General features: G+C 41.0%; 1 protein-coding gene across 1 annotated transcript in view; it reads right to left on the reverse strand.

Moving 5' to 3' along the window:
- Nucleotides 1–4098: 4098 nt before the first annotated feature.
- XRCC5 (X-ray repair cross complementing 5) overlaps nucleotides 4099–19860 on the reverse strand; it is an 84416-nt gene continuing 68654 nt past the window's right edge. The window contains exons 17-21 of the mRNA XM_069467382.1: nucleotides 18995–19104; nucleotides 17047–17143; nucleotides 15008–15075; nucleotides 5984–6058; nucleotides 4099–5189 (exon numbers count right to left, since the gene is read on the reverse strand). Coding sequence (XP_069323483.1) covers nucleotides 5175–5189; nucleotides 5984–6058; nucleotides 15008–15075; nucleotides 17047–17143; nucleotides 18995–19104 — 365 coding nt within the window. The 3' untranslated portion in view covers nucleotides 4099–5174. The remainder of the gene's footprint in view (nucleotides 5190–5983; nucleotides 6059–15007; nucleotides 15076–17046; nucleotides 17144–18994; nucleotides 19105–19860) is intronic.

A 19860-nucleotide genomic window follows, 5' to 3' on the forward strand; every position in this document is an offset into this window, starting at 1 on the left:
ACAGGACTGTTTCCACCCAGAGCAGGAAGACTCCCAGAGAAGGGAGAGGGGAATCTTTCCTGTTTTCAAAATTTCTGGAGGAAATCCTTTAGCAGGGCATGAAGCGTCTCAACACTAGCGACAGAAACAGCATTTGGAATAAACAACAAAAGCCATGTTGCCGCGTGGAATGGATGTGATTCTTTGACTGCGGGTTTGATCTTGCCCCAGTTTGCCCTCACTTAAATTCAAACCCAATAGCTTTGGAATGCAATTTTAAAATTCTGAGCAATGACAAATGTCTCACATGCGTTACCTTTTGTGTTTTCCTGGCCAAGCTGTTGTCTGCAGTTATTTTCAAATATAAGAATTCATTTTTGATCTTCTTCATAATGGGGAGTTATCCAGAGGCTTGATTTTGGCCATAGGTGGAGGCGTGGGGGCTCCATTTCTACCTAAGGACAACAGGGTTCCCTGGCACCTACATTTGGCCAATTTCAGGGTTAAATAGCAGGTATGCACGTCATCCAGAAATGGCCAGACTCCCTTTGGACAGCCTGTTCTCACTCTTGCCCTCCTTGAAACAGGTCACAGGTCACAGTTCACAGGCCTTACATGCATCCCCTGAAATAACCAACTCCAAGCACATTTGTGAGAAACAGATGTTGCACTGAATACTCGGTGGGGAGATGAAGACTCCCTCCCACCGCACACAGGATGACTGAAGACCAGGATGCCCATGGACACCTGTGTGTCCCCACACCCCACAAGCTGCCCTCCCCAGCAGCTTCTTTCTCTTCACCTGCCCCCATCTCTCAATCGCTGCCCTCATTTATAAGATGAACTCCCCTGCTGCCACCTTGTTCCCCAGGCTCCCCCAGATGCCACCTTCCTTCTGTTCCCCTCGCCCCATCTTGCCGCCACCTCAACACCCCAAGTAGTTCATCAACGTATTTACCCAACAAACCAGACCTGCTCCTCAGGGGGATTCTGCTGCAAATGAGTTTTAGTTCCCATCCTGTTTTGCCAACAGGCCATATGCTGTTAGTTAGTGCCCACCAAGCCTACAATAACTGTGAGGGCCCTCAGGATTCCAGCGTACTGAAAAGGTAACAGGGAGAGGCTTATATAAATTCAGACTCACCCTCCCTAAGACCCCACCCCAGATCTGTCAGCCCCCTGGCCAGTGCCCTTAGCCACCCAACAATGCTGCAATGCAAAAGCAGGGGACAGGGGCACCTGGGAAACATAACACGGGAGGCTGTGGGTGGGGGCTGTGTCTGGGGCTGCTTCCTCCACACTCCTGGCAGCGCCTGTTCCCATATTCAAGCAGCTCCTGCAAAGCCACCTACAAATCCCTTTTGACTGGGAAAGTTGTCTTCCCCTGGGCCATCCTGCCCACAGATGAAATGCAAGTGATTTCATTATTCTGTTGCTTGCACTTGCTAAGACCACATAGCTGTTCAATGCTACTGACATTGGGATTTATAAGCCTAGCAGCAATTAACATCCAGGTGACACTATGAGGCACTATGCCATTATGCCTCTCTAAAGGAAGTCTAGTCCTAGGTTATGCTTAGATGGAGAAAAGGGGCACTTCCTTCCTTTCCAAAATGACCACAGGAAGCCAACACCATCTAAGCAGGGATTAGCAATTCTACCTCTGACTAGGGAGAGTGACCTCTATGAGGGTGAAAGTACAGAGTGAGGGAAGCCCCCTCTCCCCCCCTCTCTCCTAACATTCCCCTGACTGCTACAGGGAGGACTTACAAATAGGACTGGTGACTGGGCCACATTTATCAGGCGGTCATTAAGACCCCTAATAGGTTACATATGTGTTCAACATCATGCACATTTCCACTTCCCGCTCCATGCTGTCTGCCAGGCCCCACTCCTGTTTCTGCACAGGCCCGGCGAGACGCCTTTGCTCTGTCTCAGGTTCGGCAGCCAGCTGGTGGTGAGATCTGGATGTCGGAGGTAGACGACAAACCTAAGCCATGAGCTACAACCTAGCTGTTCCAAAGATCTTTGAAATAGCTAATACGAAATAGTGTATTGATTTCTATATTGCTGTTTGCTCCTTGTGCATTTAGCTCCAGCAGGGAGTTAACAGGAGAGGGTGGCTGGCAATGCAGGATACGGCCATTCCTTCGGCCTTGGTTGTGACACTAACTTAATATAATCAAAACTAAGGGAGGCCATATAATCTGTAATCCACTCGGGACACTTGTGAGAGTGAAAAAGAATGCCATTCATTATTCCAGGACACTAATTCCCTGTAAAATGGGATGCACAGTCACCCTGTCAAAACTAGCCAAACCTACCTGGGGTCTTAACCCACCACCTTTGATCACATGGACACTTTCTCATGTAATAACTGGGTAAGAAAACCTAAGTCCAATAGCAATAGATAATTATGAAAACCAGCACTGGAATACTCAGGTTCTAAAAAAATTAAGATGAAAAAGACAGGAGGTAGACCTATTTAAAAGTTCCTATGTTCTGCCCAGGCCTATAAAACCACCTCATTTGTGGAAAGCATTCCAGAATTACAGAGTACACCCACGGGCATGCTCTCACTTAGCCTGGAGAGGAAATAGGTTCAGCATCTTGACAAAGGCCAAGTGGCAGAGGCAGGACTCAAGTCACTCAAGTCTGGGGTCTGGGCTAGCCCAGTGTTTTCTCCCTGACCACACTGTGTCCCCTCATGGCTTCTGCCCTGAATGGGCCACCAGTTTGTGTTCCGAACCGAGAACACCTGGGGGAGAAGAGGATAATATGCAATGAGGCCCACGGGAGACAGTGGACCAAACAGAGTATCTGTTGCCTGAGTCAAAACTAGCTGCAAAGCCAGTCACCAGCACTGCACACATTCCAAATAGACGCCTAGATCTGTGACCATTTATTTTCAAAACCATCATGGGCTTGGTAAAAATACTGCCTAATCCCAACATGGTTTTCTAAAGAATTTTCTAAAAGTCTATTATATGTAAATTAATTGGCAAAGGATTAAAATCCAACATTTAAAACAGTGGCTCTTAACAGGGGGACAGCACATACCTCAAGGGGGCATTTGGAAATGCATAGGGTCATTTGGGTTGTGACTGGAGGGTGAGTCCCCCTCTTTTATCTCTGCCTCCTCTCTCAGTCAACAAATTTTAGTGATATAGAAGACCAAAGGTGACAGGGACCATAGTTGCTGACTTCCAGTTCACACACAAGCCTATCATTGGTGGGAGTACTGGGTTTCCGAGGACTAGCCCATGGCTAACTGTAGGAAAACACAGCACCTGCTACCCTCCAAGGCCACAGCCAGCAGAACACCTGGGAGTTCTGTAGATCTGCAAATGGCATTTCAGGGAACTGGGACCTTGGTGTGTTCCTCCAAAACGTCACGTCCCTATTCAAAACAGTTTGCTCTGACGAAGTCTACACAGCACCTATACTGTGCCTACAAGAAAGGAATTTGGAAATTACACGGCTAACTTAGTCATTTCTCTCCCTAGCCTATGAAACTCATTTTTTCCTTTAGGTATTTAAATAATTTAGGTAAAAGCAGGGTTAGGGAAACAGACATAATCCCACTACATACAACCTAAATCAAAAAGTATGAGAAGATCTAAAAGAATAACTTGATTCAAATTTTTCCTGGTTTGATAGAAGGATTGATGTTTCCAAGAAGAAATTCCCAAACTGCCAAAGACGGGGGTGATTATGGAGCCCAACTTACCGAGCTGATTCATATTGCCAGGAGGATCTGATGAGAATGATGCAGAATTTAGAGAACATGGTTTTCACTGCTGTGATTCTAAGAATGTCTCAGTTTTGTACAAATCACAAACATCCCCTCAGCTTTAACTATCCAACTGGACACTATGATATGGCATCCTTCACTGGGGTTACTTTAAATGGGGACCTGTATGTCAAGTTTGACTCAGATGTGCACAGTAAGGAGGGGACGTGCTCAAGGCCCAAAGTAAACCACTCCCCTCTCTCTCCTCAGCTGAATGGATGATATTCCATCTTCGAAATCCATTTGCAATCAATACATGAGGGTCTTTAATTCTCAGAACAGCACTGAAGAAGTCTTTTGCAGACAATTAGTAATTGGCAGTGATCCACAGAGGAATGAGTTATTTATGCCTTTAACGTCACATATGGAAAATAAAGCGTATCACTGACCATTTATGGGGGTGCTGAGGATATGGGAGATTGGGCACCAAGAAGTTTGTGACACTTGGGAAAAGAAGCTAGAACTCAGGGAAGGAATGAGGACAGGAAGAAGGAAAATAAGGGCTTTATGCTTTTCTTATTTAGGAAAGGAAGCATCACTCATAGAGACATGAAAGTAGACGTAGGTAGATGGAAAAAGTGGGAAATTAGGGAAGAAGAGTTTTAATAAATCCAAACTTTCTCTTTTGGAGACCTGCCAGTATAATGAATGACACGATTCTAACTACTGGTGGTAAATTTCCCAATATGAGGTTTTGTTTTTTAAGGTTTGCTGATGTGGAAGAGGCTGGGCCAAGAGAGGACCCTTGCTTCATGAGAGCACCGTCATACTCACTGCTTGAAGCGGGCATGCAGGGAAACTGAGCTCCCCTTCCCGCTCTGCTTAGGGAAAACCACCTGTATGCAGAGCCAAAGTAATGTGGTGAATAAAAGGCTTTACTAAAGAGAAATGGGTCCGTCCTTACCTGTGATTTTCCTAACCCAGCTATTTTTGGTAGGAAACAAATGCTATTGCTTGTTCAGTGTAAGCTGTGAATGCTGTTAGACAAAGGACTCCTGGGAAGGGTTGAGAAACTCACCATTAACCATGCCATGGTTCCAAATGAGACGCTAATCACTTCACAAGGGCTGCAATCCTCACCAATATATCAGGTCAAGATGAAATCTCCTTTCCAGAAACTTCAAAGCATGTGTATAATATACCGAGATCAGTAAGACCACAAAAGAAATAATTACGCCAATCAGAAGATAACAATGACTCTTTATAAAATTGCATGGGGTCTAAATTATCCCTTATAATATGTATGTGTGTACTCATTCCTCGAAGAATTAGGTGATCCACTTCCGAGTAACCTGCTGGGACTATCTCCAGAGCTTCTGAATGGCCTCCTCCAGCTTGTTCTGTCAGAACTTCCAACACCACGGCGAGAGCAGCTCTCTAAGATTCCCCACACATCCACCACCTATATCATGTCCAGCTGTAAACAAGAATAACATATTTAGAAAGGAACTAGGCCAATTTTGGAAGACTGCTCCTCTGGTGAGAGAGGGTTTAATGAAAATGGTTGTCTACATTGGTAGGCATGCACAGATTTGCACACTCATGCACTGCTCACTATTTTAGGAGTTAAATACCAAGTACCTCCTCATTTCAGTACTAAGAACTTCTCCACAAAATGGCTGAAAGCATAGCGTGCAGGTTTTGTTGGACAGTTGTCATGTGAGTCTTAAACATAGGAAGTTTCCAAACTTGGAGGATGGATAAAAAAGCCAACATTTACAGAGCTTCTCAGACATTCACAACATAGTAAAATGAGGTTCAGAATGAAATCCTCAAATGCCATTTATCAGTCTACTTTGTTTACACTGAGTTAATTGAGAGCATTTAAGAGGTAGGCTTTTTAAAGGCTGTTTTTGTCAACCCACACAAATTACATGTTCTATTGCTTATTTTGGGTTAAGAGTAATTTCAGTGAATTACAATATTTTGTTACTAAAGGATTAGCCTCCCTAGCTCTTTTTTAGCCTTTCAAAGGAGAGGATTAATCTGAATGAAAAATATAACTGAAACCATGAAACACAGGACGCTCCATTATGAAATTACCTGATTAAATTTATAATGGCAATAAATAATAGTGGAGGGAGCTTCTGGTGTGTTAGAAATTAAAACACAAATAAGCAACAAGTCTATGATAAGCAGCCTTTGTGGCTGTATTTACAGCTCAGGCGAGTTCGATCATTAGAACACCTGGTATACATTAAAAGTACTTACTAAATCGTCCACATCACCACCTTCTTCAAATACGGCTGCTGCATTTTCATTTGGTTTTTCTTTGGAAGCCAGAAACTGTGAATACAAAGTCAGTTATTTTTTGCCTCTTTTGACGGAGGAATAAGCTGCTAGCATTGCCAAAGGCAAACTTAAGAAGGTCTGAAACATCATCTTGGCCTACTCTCCTTCACATGGCTCTGAATGAGATGTCCCATTTTGAGGTTCAATACTAATAGTCACCAGAGAAAGTTCTCGTGCAGAGGGAGGAAGTGACATGGCTTGTCAAGACAGTGCCTATGTGGAAGGTCCCGTAACAGCATGGTAGATATTTCCGTTCCTGCATCCGCAGGGACTTGTTAAAGTTAAGAAAATAACCAAACATCCCAAACCAGTATGCTCTTTTGAAAGGAGTGTAAGAATCAAGTCAAGATTAAAATCAACTATTCTTGAACTATACTGAGGACAAAAAAGTATAAAGAAAGGACTTCCTGTAAGAAATGAGAAATACAAAAATGGGTGAGCTTGGGAAGTTGGTTAATTCCTTTTATGAAAATCTTTCAATTTGGGTTAGAAATTGTTTGAAAATAGGTAGATGAGAAATAGATGAAAAAACAATAGCTCAGCATCAGTGTTCTAGATCTGGACTTTTTAAAAGGCAGAGACATAGAAAGGCAAAGACCCTAAAGTAAAGTCTGGGAGGATCTAGGAATGGCAATCTGATTTTAAAGGGCTAGTGAATGCCCTTGACAATTATCTGAACACTCTTTTTAAATCCTGTCCCTCCAAGAGATAACAGCAGGGAGTCTTTTCCTTCAAGGCATGTGGCAAGTACATCTAAGAGCTAGGTTCTAGCAATGCCCACCTGTCCTAGCATGGGAAAGTGGTCTTCCGGACATCCTGTAGGAGTGAGTGTTTAAAGGGGGTGGTGGCAGGTGGGGCACGCCTCTCTCTGGTGGCATTCCTCAGGGGCATGACAGGGAGTGGGAACGTGGCGAGCCAGCCTTCCAGCTCACCTCTGCTCTCCTGTTGTTGCCTCTACCCAAGAGGGAAAAGCAGTTTATACTTCTCTCATTTTGTCAACATGAAAAATGGCAAGGACTGCTTTCCCTCTACATTCCTGGTATTTTTATGGTACAGTGGATACAGTCAAGGCCTCTGAAACCTAAGACCTATAAATAAACTATGTCTCTTTAACAAATCATAAACCAAAGTCACCTATTAAATATTAGGCTGTGTGAAGCAAGTTTCAAGAAGCAACCTCTGCCTGTCCTTTCATTCCTCAGGTACAGAAATTCACACGCAGGTAACGAAGTGGCAACAACAGCAGAGGCCGCGTCTGCCCAACTGGGCACTGCCTTCATCAGCACCGCGAGCGTGGCTTGCTGACTTAACCTCTTTTCTGGACTTTGTTTCCCCCTTCAGTCAAAACCACCTTGCTATTCATTAACTTCCATTTTGACTGAGTGAATAAGGAATTTATTTTCTTGTAAGAATATTTATGGATCTTTCTATAGCCCTTTGTTGCCCCTAAACTGGACCACGTGCAGGGCTGGAACCCAATGGTACAAGAGACGGAAAATCCCAGCAATGGGGGCAGACGGTCTGGAGCAGAATTGTAATCACTAATTCTATTTCTGTACTCAGGGTGATTATTAATAAAGATATCTGAGGGCCAAATACAGATAAATGAATAAGAAATCCATACGTTTACTGACATATGGTTTATGTCTAAAAGTTGAGCAAACTGTGCTCTATCCTAGATTCTCAAGTCAATCTTTATTTTGGGTTTTCCTGATTATCATAATTTTTACTTTGTCCCTCTCCTCTCTCACTCATTCTCATTATCCCCGCATGGTTTTCCCTATATCAGGAATATATGGCTACAGGATAAAACTTATCCAGTTGGGGTGAAGAGACCAAAAAGTAGAGCTGTGTCCTGCCATAAACCTCTGTGGGGCCACATATGACCAGCACCTTCCAAACAGATGACAAACTCCAGTACATCTTTTATTATCCCTTAGTTAGCTATTTATTGATGAATCTAGAAAAATCCCTGATGTTTTTTGGCGCTGAGCCTCTAAAAGCTCCAATTCCCACTCCCTCCCCACCTGCAAAGCCCCTTCACAATGCAATTAAAGGATAAATTAAGATAGGGCCGTCTGCACAGTATGACCATGGTATATATAATTAAACACAAATGGCACATCTGTGAGACAAGGCCAAATTCCTATGAAAGGAGGAACAGAAGAAAAAAACCCCTTCATTTCCATCACATGCTAAACATCTGCAACTGCTTTTCCTGACAGATCTGCTTCACATTTCTGTGTAAGCAAATTATGGCTAAGAGCTAGGCTGCCATCCATTATCCTTCCCAGAGCCCCAGGCAAGGCTGATCTCTTACACATATCACTCCTCATCATCAGAGTTTTTAACTGCAAGTAATTCCAGGCTGTGCAGAGGCAGGGAAGCTAGAGACACAGCAGAGAATTCAATGATTGGCCTGCTTTCTCAACAAAAGCAACGGATTCTCTGAACGCAGCAGAAAGGGGTAGGAGTCAACTCTCATCTTTTCTCGTGGTCTTTCCCTCTGCAATACGCTGAAAAAATAGAGAATAAATAGAGACGACATTGTGTGACACATTCTTTCTTCCTCAAGCCACCGTCACTTACTTGGGGTTACCACAAAAGAGCCTCCGTACCTGGAGATCTTTATAAAATGGATCATCTATTACTTTTCAAGTACACTGAAATACAATCCTGGCCACAAGCAGAGAAATGGAATCGATAACCGCTGTGTAGAAACTGCCAGTCCCATTTCTCCATAAGCCTAAAAACTAACAAATCAGCTCATGCTCAGACCTTTACCAATCCCCAAATTAAAAACACATGGCGTTCATCGGGCTGACGCCAACACCATCAGGTGATTCCAAATGGTCATCCACAATCCAGATGTATAAAAAAGCCTCAGAAAGAACAAAAGTCAGTTTGCATGTGTTTTGCCTAAATTGACACACACTTGCATTTTATGAATGCTACCCATAGCTTTCTTCATGCTATAAAGGCAATAGGGTGCAGCAGAAAAATCCTGTAGCCTAGTGTGGAAAACACACCCATAACCTCAGCTCTGTCAGTTTCTCAGAACCCTGGGCAAGCCATCTGACCTTTTTATAACTAATTTTCCTCAAAAATAAAATGGGAACACTACTACTTACCCTACTTATCTTATAAGATTGTGGTCAGTTTCACATGAAATAAAGTATACAAAAATTCTTTGTGGTAGTGTAAGTTTTTGTTCTAATTCCTAGTATTATACCCAATATATGTCCACCAAATGATATGTACAAGATTATCCACAGCATCTTTATTGGTAATTGCCAAAGTTTGGAAACAGGCAAATGTCCGTCATAAAGAGAATAGATGAATAAATTGTGGTATAACTATATAGCCAAAATAAACGATGAGTAACTAAAACATGGATGAATCACAAAGGCATGATTCCAATTACACGAAGGTGAAAAACAGGAAAAACTACTCTCAAGTGACAGAAGTCAGAATAATGGTTACCTCAGGGGACAGGAGAGTTCTGGTTGGAAAGATACCACGGGAGCCTGCCAGGGTGATGGAGACGTTCTATTATTTTGATCTGGGTGGTGAGTTCCCAAGTATATGGACGTGTAAAAAGTCATCCAGTTGCACGTTTAAGATCTGTGCATTTACTGTATGCATGTTCCACCTCAATAAAAAGTTCAAGCTCTAAACAAATATTAGGTAATACTGTGACATTTTCATTATTGCGGTTCTTACATTAGCATATAAAAAAAATATACCAGAGATTTACGCAGAAAAGAGCAAAGGTCCAATAGGAGCCAGCAGTTTTAGAATACTGTTCTCAAGAAATGATCCTTAAACGTTGTTTTAGAATCCTTCCTGAGGTTTGGAGATCTCTCACACACTCACACACACAAAAATGAGTGGACTCTTGAAAGAGGGAGTGTGAATTTCTTTCCTCTAGGTAGACATGGCTGATGGCATTATAAGGTAGAGGCATGGAGAGGTGGCGCCATGGGTGGTGGAAAGGTGACTGGGAGTCCAGGGCTCTGGATTCTAGTCAATTCTGCCAGCCACTAACTTGGTGTGAGACACTGAGCTAGTCAACTTCACCTCTCTAGATGGAGTAGGTAAAATGACCAGATACCTAAGCATCACTGTGATGCTAAGGTGGAAAATCAATAAATGTCAACAACAACAAGAAGGATAGATTAGGCAGTTACAAGGAAGACAAGCACTAAAATGATGATTTTTTTTCTCATAGAGCTTGTATCAAATGATTATTTAGACACAGCTCAGCCTCTTGGAATCCTGTGAAAAACAACATTCCAAAGCCACGGGGATAAATCCTCTTTCCCTGCTGTGTTCTCAACACAGAGTAAAAAGAATGGGAGACCGAGAGTCAGTTCTAGAACTGGATTCCTGGCCAGTGACTTACTGTGAGATCTCAGACACATCACTTTCCCTCTCCTACCCACCACAGGGCCACACAGCGAGAACTAACTGATGGACGAAGGGCACACAAGCGCTCTACACTGACTTTACCAAAGGTCACCTGCTAATGACACATCTAACAACCCAACTAGAAATAGCATAAGTGAAAGAACTGACAGGTTATAATGATAATAAAAATGAATATAAAAGAGGGGCAATATTTATGCGTAGGTTTCAAAAGGAAATGAGAGGTACCAGGAAACTTAAAAGAAAGCGACTACCTAAACTTACATCATGGGAGACTGTTCTGTTTCTAAAAGAGGGCTGACTTATTTCTAAAACACACTGGAAGGAAATGGCTCTCCTTAAGATGGCTGTGCAAGTGTAAAGTTATAATATAATTTTCATTTGTTCATTTTTTATTTTTTAAACTTTTTGTAGAGATAGGGTCTCACTACGTTGCCCATGCTAGTCTTGAACTCCTGGCCTCAAGAGATCCTCTCGCCTTGTCCTTCCAAAGTGCTGGGATTACAAGTGTGAGCCACCACACCCAGCCTTAATTTTCATTTAAAATGGACATCCTGGATAATTATACCCTTTCAAATGTCAACATTTAATAGCAAGAATTTGACAGCTTGCTAATTTTCAATAACTTACAGCGAATACCTCAAAAGAATTTAAATGGACTAGGATTGTTCTTTAATCTCTGATTATAGTCACGTTTCCTTAAATGATTATTTGGGAAGTGACCAAACTTAACACTTGAAGGCAATACAAATGAGTATTTCAGTGTATGGTCAACAGTGATTACACTTCCCCCACTTGGCTAACAGAAGTAGCTGAGGTATGTCTCTATTAAACCACAAGGAATCAGTTTCCTTGAGCCAGAATTTTCCTCTGCAATTCTCCCCCTTATCATTTCTATGTGTACTCTCCCTTCTATAATTCTTTCTAAAGATCAACAGATGCCATTTAAAAACATTTTTAATACAAAGGATCAACTTTCCACTCTGAAAAACAAAGTGCTCATGTGATATTAAAGAGGACATAAAGCTTAATCTCACAAGTCAGACGTGGTAGAGGGGAATCAGAATTATAGGCTCTACTTTATGGTCTTCCGGGTCATTCTATCCACTGCCTGGTTCTAGGCCAATTATTTGTTGAGATGAAGCAGGTAGGGACTACTGTATTAGAGACTGTTAGTGTAAGATTCCGTTTATAAGATGTAATCCATTCAGGAATGAAGGTACAGTGCAGTGCACAGGAACTAGCATTTTAATCCTCTTGCTGCCTCTGTGTGCTCACAGTGTGACCCCGTTTAACCTTTCTGGGGCTTGGCTTTCAGTGGTAACAGGGATGGGATGGCAGTTCCTGCTCCTTCCTGTCAAGTCTTAGCAGATCACTGTGAGAATCACAGAAATAGTGCAGGGCTCTTTGGTGCTGGATTTAGATATATACAAAATTTTATTACCATTATTTTCTACCATTATCCACATATGATATATATAGTATTCTAGGTAAACATCATATAATGTGAATGTTCCTTAGAAGGCAAAGTGTTATATAAATATTTGGTATAAATATTAAATTGGCTGAAGCACCGGTAAATGTGAAAAAAAGAAAATGTCATTTTCTAGATGTGAAAGAGAGTCTGCAAGGTTAATGTGCAATATACTTTTTTGAAGGCTGTGAGATAATGTATATCAAAGTGCCTAGCATAGAGCTGTTATCAATATATTTCAGTTGAATTTCCTAATTTCCTATCTGCTATGACAGTAACGTTAAGTTTTGCTGCGAGTATTGGAAAGAGAATTACTTTCCTTTGATTATGGAAACACCGTGCTCCAAAAGGAAGATACCAGTCAAAGCCAGGCAACCAGTGGTGGGAGCAGAAGAGATTCTCTTCACTTGTTTTTTACTGCTTTCTCTAATGAAAGCTGGTGAAGTTTTCAGAGTTGTCTTAAACTACAAGTGAAATCAGCCTGCTGATATGCTAAGGACACCACCTCATACCTGGTCATTAACTGAAATTTCTCTCTATAGTTTAACTATCAGACATTAAAATTCCTGATGCTTAGGCTCAGTGCCCTTAAATTCCAAAGAAGGCATAGCATTTGCAATATAAAACAAGCCTCACACAATTTGCAAGTGCATTATCCATTTTTAGATTTCTTTCCTCTCTAATATTCTGGCTGCACTTAGCTGTGACACCTCTGGTTAAGATGCACTGCTGGGAGGAAGCATCACCCTTTTAGATCTGTGCTCCGCACTTCCTCCAAAAACTGTTACACTCTCATCTGAAGGATAGATTTTTAAAAATGCAATGACTGAAATTATTTGTCTTGACTTATTTTACTTGATTAGCAGAAACTAAGTCTTCAACCAATGTGACAGTTAATATTGTATGTCATCTAGGCTAGGCTATGGTGCCCCGTTGTTCCATTAAACACCACTCTAGGTGTTGCTGTGAAGGTATTTTGTAGATGCGATTAATATTTACAATCAGCTTACTTTAAGAAGGTTACCCTCGATAATGTTGGTGGGGCTCATCCAATCAGTTGAAGGCCTGAAGAGCAAAAACTGAGGTTTCCTGAAAAAGGAATTCTGCTTTAAGATTGCCACATATGGCTGGGCGTGGTGGCTCACACCTATAATCCTAGCACTCTGGGAGGCCGAGGTGGGTGGATTGTTTGAGCTCAGGAGTTCGAGACCAGCCTGAGCAAGAGCGAGATCCTGCCTCTACTAAAAATAGAAAGAAATTATATGGACAGCTAAAAATATATATAGAAAAATTAGCCGGGCATGGTGGCGCATGCCTGTAGTCCCAGCTACTTGGGAGGCTGAGGCAGGAGGATTGCTTGAGCCCAGGAGTTTGAGGTTGCTGTGAGCTAGGCTGATGCCATGGCACTCTAGCCTGGGCAACAGAGCGAGACTCTGTCTCAAAAAAAAAAAAGGAAAGATGGAAAGATTGCCACATAGAAATCCTGCCTGAGTTTCCAGCCTGCTGGCCTGTCCTACAAATTCCAAACTTGTCAGTCCCCACAATCCCATACGTCAATTCTTTAAAGTCAGTCAATCAATCTCTCTTTGTGTGTGTGTGTGTGTGTGTGTGTCTGTGTGTGTTTGTATGTGTGTATATGCGTGTATGTTCTATTGGTTGTTTCTCCAGGGAACCCTGACTGATAGATCCTAGCTCAAGGGGAAAATATTATCCCAACATTGTATAAAGTGACATAAAGAAATAAAACCCAACAGTTAAATGACATACTGACTGTGGCAGAAGAGGGTATAGACACCATGGAACTCCTTCTGAGATAATAATCACCACCTTACTATGCTTCTAAAATTCCAGGATCTTACTCCTTAAAAGTAGGGACCATACCTATTTTTTAACAAAATTCTTTTGCCAGGCAAAGTGCTTAATAAAAATTCCTGTATATCCTAACTTCTCTCCCAAACCATACTATGGTTTCTGCCAAATGCCTCTACTGAGTTGAAAATTCAAGACATTTTTAATTTGGTCTGAATTTAGCCATATGATATACATTTCCAGCCTTGCTCACGTCACTTCCCTAATGGATTCCTGTCTGCCAGCCCCAGACCAAGTTCTCCCTTAGCCTGTAGAGTTTTTGAGTTTCTGTGGCCTCCTTATGCTCCCTTATAACTGACAGCCTGAGCCTCTGGAGGACAGAGGTGCTGGCATGTCATCCAGTACTGTGCCCAGCACAGAGCAGAAGCTCGAGGCTGACAGTTGCCAGGCATTGTGCCAGCAGGACTAGATCAATCGATGACTGTAATTGAAACTGAATGTTATGAACTATATACTTTTGAGCTATTCAATTTAATTTCATTAAAATTTCATCACAACCTTGAGGTATAATGAAGGATTACTGAACGAAATAGCCACATGTATCTGACTCATGACTACATCAGATGCAATACTTACACACCAAGCAGGGAGGCCCTGACCTAACAATTTGTGTCAATAAAAAGCTCCTGGGGTCTGTATACATGGGGGTCTTTTACTGAAAACCCCTGGATGCCCCTTTTGCTAGAATACTAGTGCTTCTGTACCCCCTACACATTGCATTCATCTGAGGGCTTTCAAAACTCAAACAAACCAGGCCCTGGACCCATCTTAGAGTAACAGAATCTCTGGGGTTATTCCCTGATTTTTAATTAGTATTAAAAAAAAATTCTCCAGGTGACTAATGTATGGGTGGGTATCACTGGGCTAGCCGGATTTCATAGCCTTTACCAGGGCCTAGGCTATGTTTGGTATGCTCTATGGAGTTCAGCACCTCTAGAACTATTAAGGCTGGGATTACAGGTAAATTTTAGAAATGCAACCATGGCCTATGGGAAACCAAAGTAAGATGATAATTTCTCCCATAGGATGCTGCAGTAGAAGCAATTTGCTCGCTGGCTGAATAAAGAATGGGATAATTTAGTTATCCTTAAAATTTAACTTCTTCAAGGGTATCAAGAAAATAATATCCACTGCAATAATTCATTTAAAGAAGGGGAGTTGCCCCTCAATACCTTTTTGGCCTCCTCAGCTGTGACAGAGCTTCCAGGGGCTTCATCTTTGGTGATGAGAGTAATTCCATCTAAAAAGTAATTCATAGAGTAAAATCCACATGCAAATCAATCCCAATCTTACTTTTCTTTCCACCACACCTCCTCCCCACTTTGTGCTGAAGATTTTTACCACAGGTGCTCTGTTCCATAAAAAATATAAAACTATAGAGGCAATAGATTCACATTGTTTGTTTTATCTGACATTAGCCTTTCCCCTATTTTTGCTTGTGCAATAAACAATAAAGGCCACATCCCAAATGCCACCAGCTCCACGAAGCCTTCCTTGATCAACTCCAGAAAGAAATAGCCTCCCCTTCTTTAGAATTCCCAGATCAATCTTTTATCCTTTCAGAACGGCTCTGGTCATATCTTATGTTGTGTAACTATTTGTACATATGGTATCTCTCTGAATGGACTATACTTTTCTCAGGGGTTGCTTTCATCCTTAACGTTGTTGATAGGTTCTTGGAAACTGTGACTTTAAGTGAAATGACATATAGCAGGTCCTTGAATAATGTCATTTTGTTATAATGTTGATGAGAAGAAAATGGTTTTGTTACATACCTTTCCCTTAAAGTTGCAGTTTTCAAGAATCTATCAACATTGAGGACTTAGTGTAGTATATAGCAGAAGCTCAATAAATAAACGATAATTGAATGACTGTATGCTTTTATCCAAACCCATCAGGAACCCAGTATGGGACTCTGCACACATTTTGGCTTATGGCAGTGTTACTGACTACTGACAGAGTGGCCCGAGGACTAGGGCAGAAGGAAACATGCTCAACAAGAGGCACGTCTACCACTTAGCACAGAGCATCACTTTTAGCTCAGTGAGAGCAAATCAAAGACAGAAAATCTACCTTTTAGTTTTCTCTTCTTCCTTTTTTTTCCTACCTCAGATGGCTGATGCACAATACTCTTTCAGAAAAACACATATGCATTTGACATCCATTTTTACCTACAAATGACATAGGTCATTTGTATTCTCTCAACAGCATATAATCTATCAGAAAACATGTATCTTGTGTATATCCTGTATGTTTCTCTTCAGCAAATGATATGCTGTAGGCATTCAACAAATAACAAAACCAATCTCTTTCATCTACTAGGTCGGCAGCAGAGACACAAAAATGATTTGAGGAAGCCCCGTTCACCACCTATTCTAATTGCTTTTGCTTTTCGTCCCCAGTGTAGAAGTTAAAGGGCTGAAAAATTAACTGTCAGGGCGACGGTTGCCTGTGTGATGAAAAGCAGCCCATTAGAAGTAGAATAGATAGGTATGTGACTCCCTTTATATAGAATTTGGACAGGAAGACAGGTTGAAACTAATTGTGGATCTCTACTATAAGTGAAAAGTATCATATTAACTCTTAAACATCACTATTTTCATAATATGTATTTTTAATAGGTAATATCTTATACGTGGGTTCTAAAAGAATCAGATCAGGTTAAAAAACGGGCAAAGGGCATAAATAAAAGCAAAGATCAAGCCTAACACCGAGAGACTGTGTGTTGCCTTCTCTCTGGGTGGAATGTGCACTGGTCGCTGTGAACAAGTGAAGAACTGAATGGCTTTGGGGCATGACGGTGCTGGCCTGCTGATACCCAAAGCCTAAGAACACGATCATGAAAAGGCAGAAGGGAGGCAAAATGCGGTGAGGTCAAAGTGCTGTGGATCCAGCAGGAATGAAATGGCCTAAGAATCCGAAAAAGGGGCAATGCTTGCCTGCACCGCTGCTCCACTCCACCAACAGAAACGCACGGCCTTGGAAATGGGTCATGCTGTGCAAAGTTCCAGATGGGACTTACATGTTTACCTATCGTTTATCACTTTGCATCTCTGCTTATTAACGGAGAGCCTTTCCCACGGCCAAGTAAAAAGTCATCAGGTCCCCACACAACTCAGCACATAACAGAATTTATATTTAGAATTTGCATGTTTATTTAGAAAAGAAAAAAGGTGTAAGTATTTGGACAAAAAGACGAATGAAAACTTACCCTGAATGACAATTTCCCAGAAATGATTTAATTGTTTAGTTTCTACTTTCTCTTGAAGGGCTTTCAGGAAGCTGTTAAAGCGCTGCTCTTCTGAAAACTGTGGTGGCAAGTGGGGGGAGAAGTGGCAGGTCAGAGTAAACACAAAACCCAGCCCAGACCCGGACCACAGTACTACCTATTTTGAATCACCACAATTTATATATGTATAAAAATGTCCTTTTGTAAGTGAGAAGGTGGCATTTCAAATTGAGCTATGTTCACTGGGGACCAGAAATGCTTCCATCTGTGGAAGGTGTAGAATATCCCAGAGCCACATAGTTTTTTTGGTGGCCTGGCACTTTGTTTTTTAACTTTTAATATAGAAGATTCCAAACAAAATCAGAGAGAATAATTTAGTGAGTGCACACGGACTAATCACCCAGCTTCAATAAGTATCAACTCAACCAATCTTGGTCCATCTATACCCCTGCCTTCTCCCATAGCCCTAGGATTGTTTTGATGCAAATTTCAGTCCTATTATTTCATTTATAAATATTTCTGTATAAAATATCTAAAATATATACTTTTTTTTTTTTTTTTTTTTACAAAACTACACACCCAGATGCCATGATACACCTCACAAAAAATTAATAATTCCTACATAGGAGCAAATAACATTTAGTATTCTCATTTTCTTAATTGTTCTATAAAACTTTCTTCCTTTCTTTCTTTTTGAGTTTTTACAGTTCAAAAAAGGTCTCTATATGAAGACTGATCGTCTCTAAAGTCTTTTGCTCCTCTTCCATTGCTGGTTCTCTTTTTTTTTTTAAGAAACGCAGTCAGGTGTGGTGGCGCACACCTGTACTTCCACCTACTTGGGAGGCTGAGTGGTAGGATCACTTGAGCCCAGGAATTTGAGACCAGCCTGGGCAACACAGCAAGACACTGTCTCTAAAAAAAGTTAAAAAAAGGAAAAAAGAAAAAGAAACCCAGTGACCTGGTACTTTTAAGGACATGCAGTGGCAACCATGCACAGCACAGAAGTTCTACCAGACACTCCTTCTAGCCTGGGGCAGTGCTAATGACAAGCAATACATTTTTACCACTTCTTTCCGTCCATCCAAGTCTTTCTTCATCCCACTGAGTCATCCTTAGTCTTGTCTTGGCTCTACTTATCCAAAATTTTGTTTTTTATCTGTAGGGTATTTGGGTCATTTACTTCTGAATCTTTTACTCTAATTTTAATGAATTTCTCATTTTCCTGTCATTCTTTGTAAGCATCTAAATTATTCAAGCATTAATTTGTTCATTCATTCTGCAAATATTTAATAAGCACCCACACAAGAACATATACAACCCATGCCTACTTTAAAAATATGCTTTCTAATTTAAATTTGTTCACCTCTTGCCTAAACATTTAAAAGTCTGTAAATAATTTGGGAGATTTTTAAAAAGCATTTTCTAAAAATTTCTAATAAAACAAACAAAACTTAACCCACACCAAAGGGAGGGGGAACTGAGTAATTAACTTTCAGTGCTCTTTGTTTTCTGGCATTCTGAGCCCTACTTCTGTCTTCATAAAATCTTTTTCAACAATTATATCAATATACATTTTCCATCAATTTCTCTAAAATAGCCTGGCCTTTACAATAATGACTGGGCCACTAGAGGTTACGATGGAAATTACCTTGGTTTCCAAAGTAGGAACACAAAGCCAGAGCTTTATGTAATAAAAAGCTAACGCCCAGGGAGAAAACATCCCACCCACCAACCCACCTTTGTTGCCCTTCAGAAATGACAATGACAGTGATATGGGTTTAGTCATTTCTACTTCTCTTGGCATACACTGCTATTCACATTGAGAATGATTATTTCCAAAGCCCAAGTTTATTTGTGGAATGCCCTATGTTATTCCCTTGTGATGGTGGCCAACTGTTCGGGAGGAGAAGACAAGTGAGAATAGCATTACCTGAATGGCTTCTTCACGGAAGGCTTTGATGCAGTCCATGCTCTTCATAAAATATGGTACTTCGTTAGTATCCAAAAACTGTTCAATGTGATTTATGAGCTGGTGACTCACTAGAACGTAAGACAATAAATTTTCCTAGATTGGAGTGATGCTTGTTAGAGAGAGGGCGTGCTTCTGTATTATGTATGGTTCAAGAGCTCATGGTCAGTATGCACAATAGCCATACTTCTTTTAGGTGGGAGATGAGATGCAAAATTCTGATTTCAAAAGCCTATATTTGAGAAGTTTAAATATAATATTTGTCAAAAAATAAAATTTAACTCCAAAAGGTTGAGAATTATGGCTAAATACTTCTTTTTGGGATGTCATACACTAGGTTGTGGTTATTGTTGTTTTTTAAATTGTTTTTGTCATTAACTTTTTATTTTCCTTCCAGAATTTAGGAGCAACTAAAGAAAACAGATCCTCTCTAGTTCCTCCCCTAATTCCACTCAGGATTATTACCAAACAGTGCCAGGCAATGAAAAATAATGAACCAGGGACACCCCATTTTCTACCAATCCCAGGTTAAATTAGAAAAGACCAGCTCCAGTCTTTATATAATATCCCTTTAGAATAAGAAATCTATATATCTTATACTCATAGCTGGACCTAAATTCTCCCTGTTGCTTAGCACTTCACAAGCCATGAATACTTAATAAACACTAACTGGTAGCACTATAAATGCTATAGAAAGAAGAAATACATTAATAATGTTATCATTTCCAAGGTGAGTTACAACTTGAGGTTGCCTCACAAAGAAACAAAAAAGTTCTTCAGTATGAAAAAAAAGCAGAGGAAAACAGAAACGTAAAAGTCATCAGGAA

The sequence above is a fragment of the Eulemur rufifrons genome, chromosome 1 (genome assembly GCF_041146395.1).
Source record: "Eulemur rufifrons isolate Redbay chromosome 1, OSU_ERuf_1, whole genome shotgun sequence".
In the NCBI taxonomy this organism is placed as follows: domain Eukaryota; kingdom Metazoa; phylum Chordata; class Mammalia; order Primates; family Lemuridae; genus Eulemur; species Eulemur rufifrons.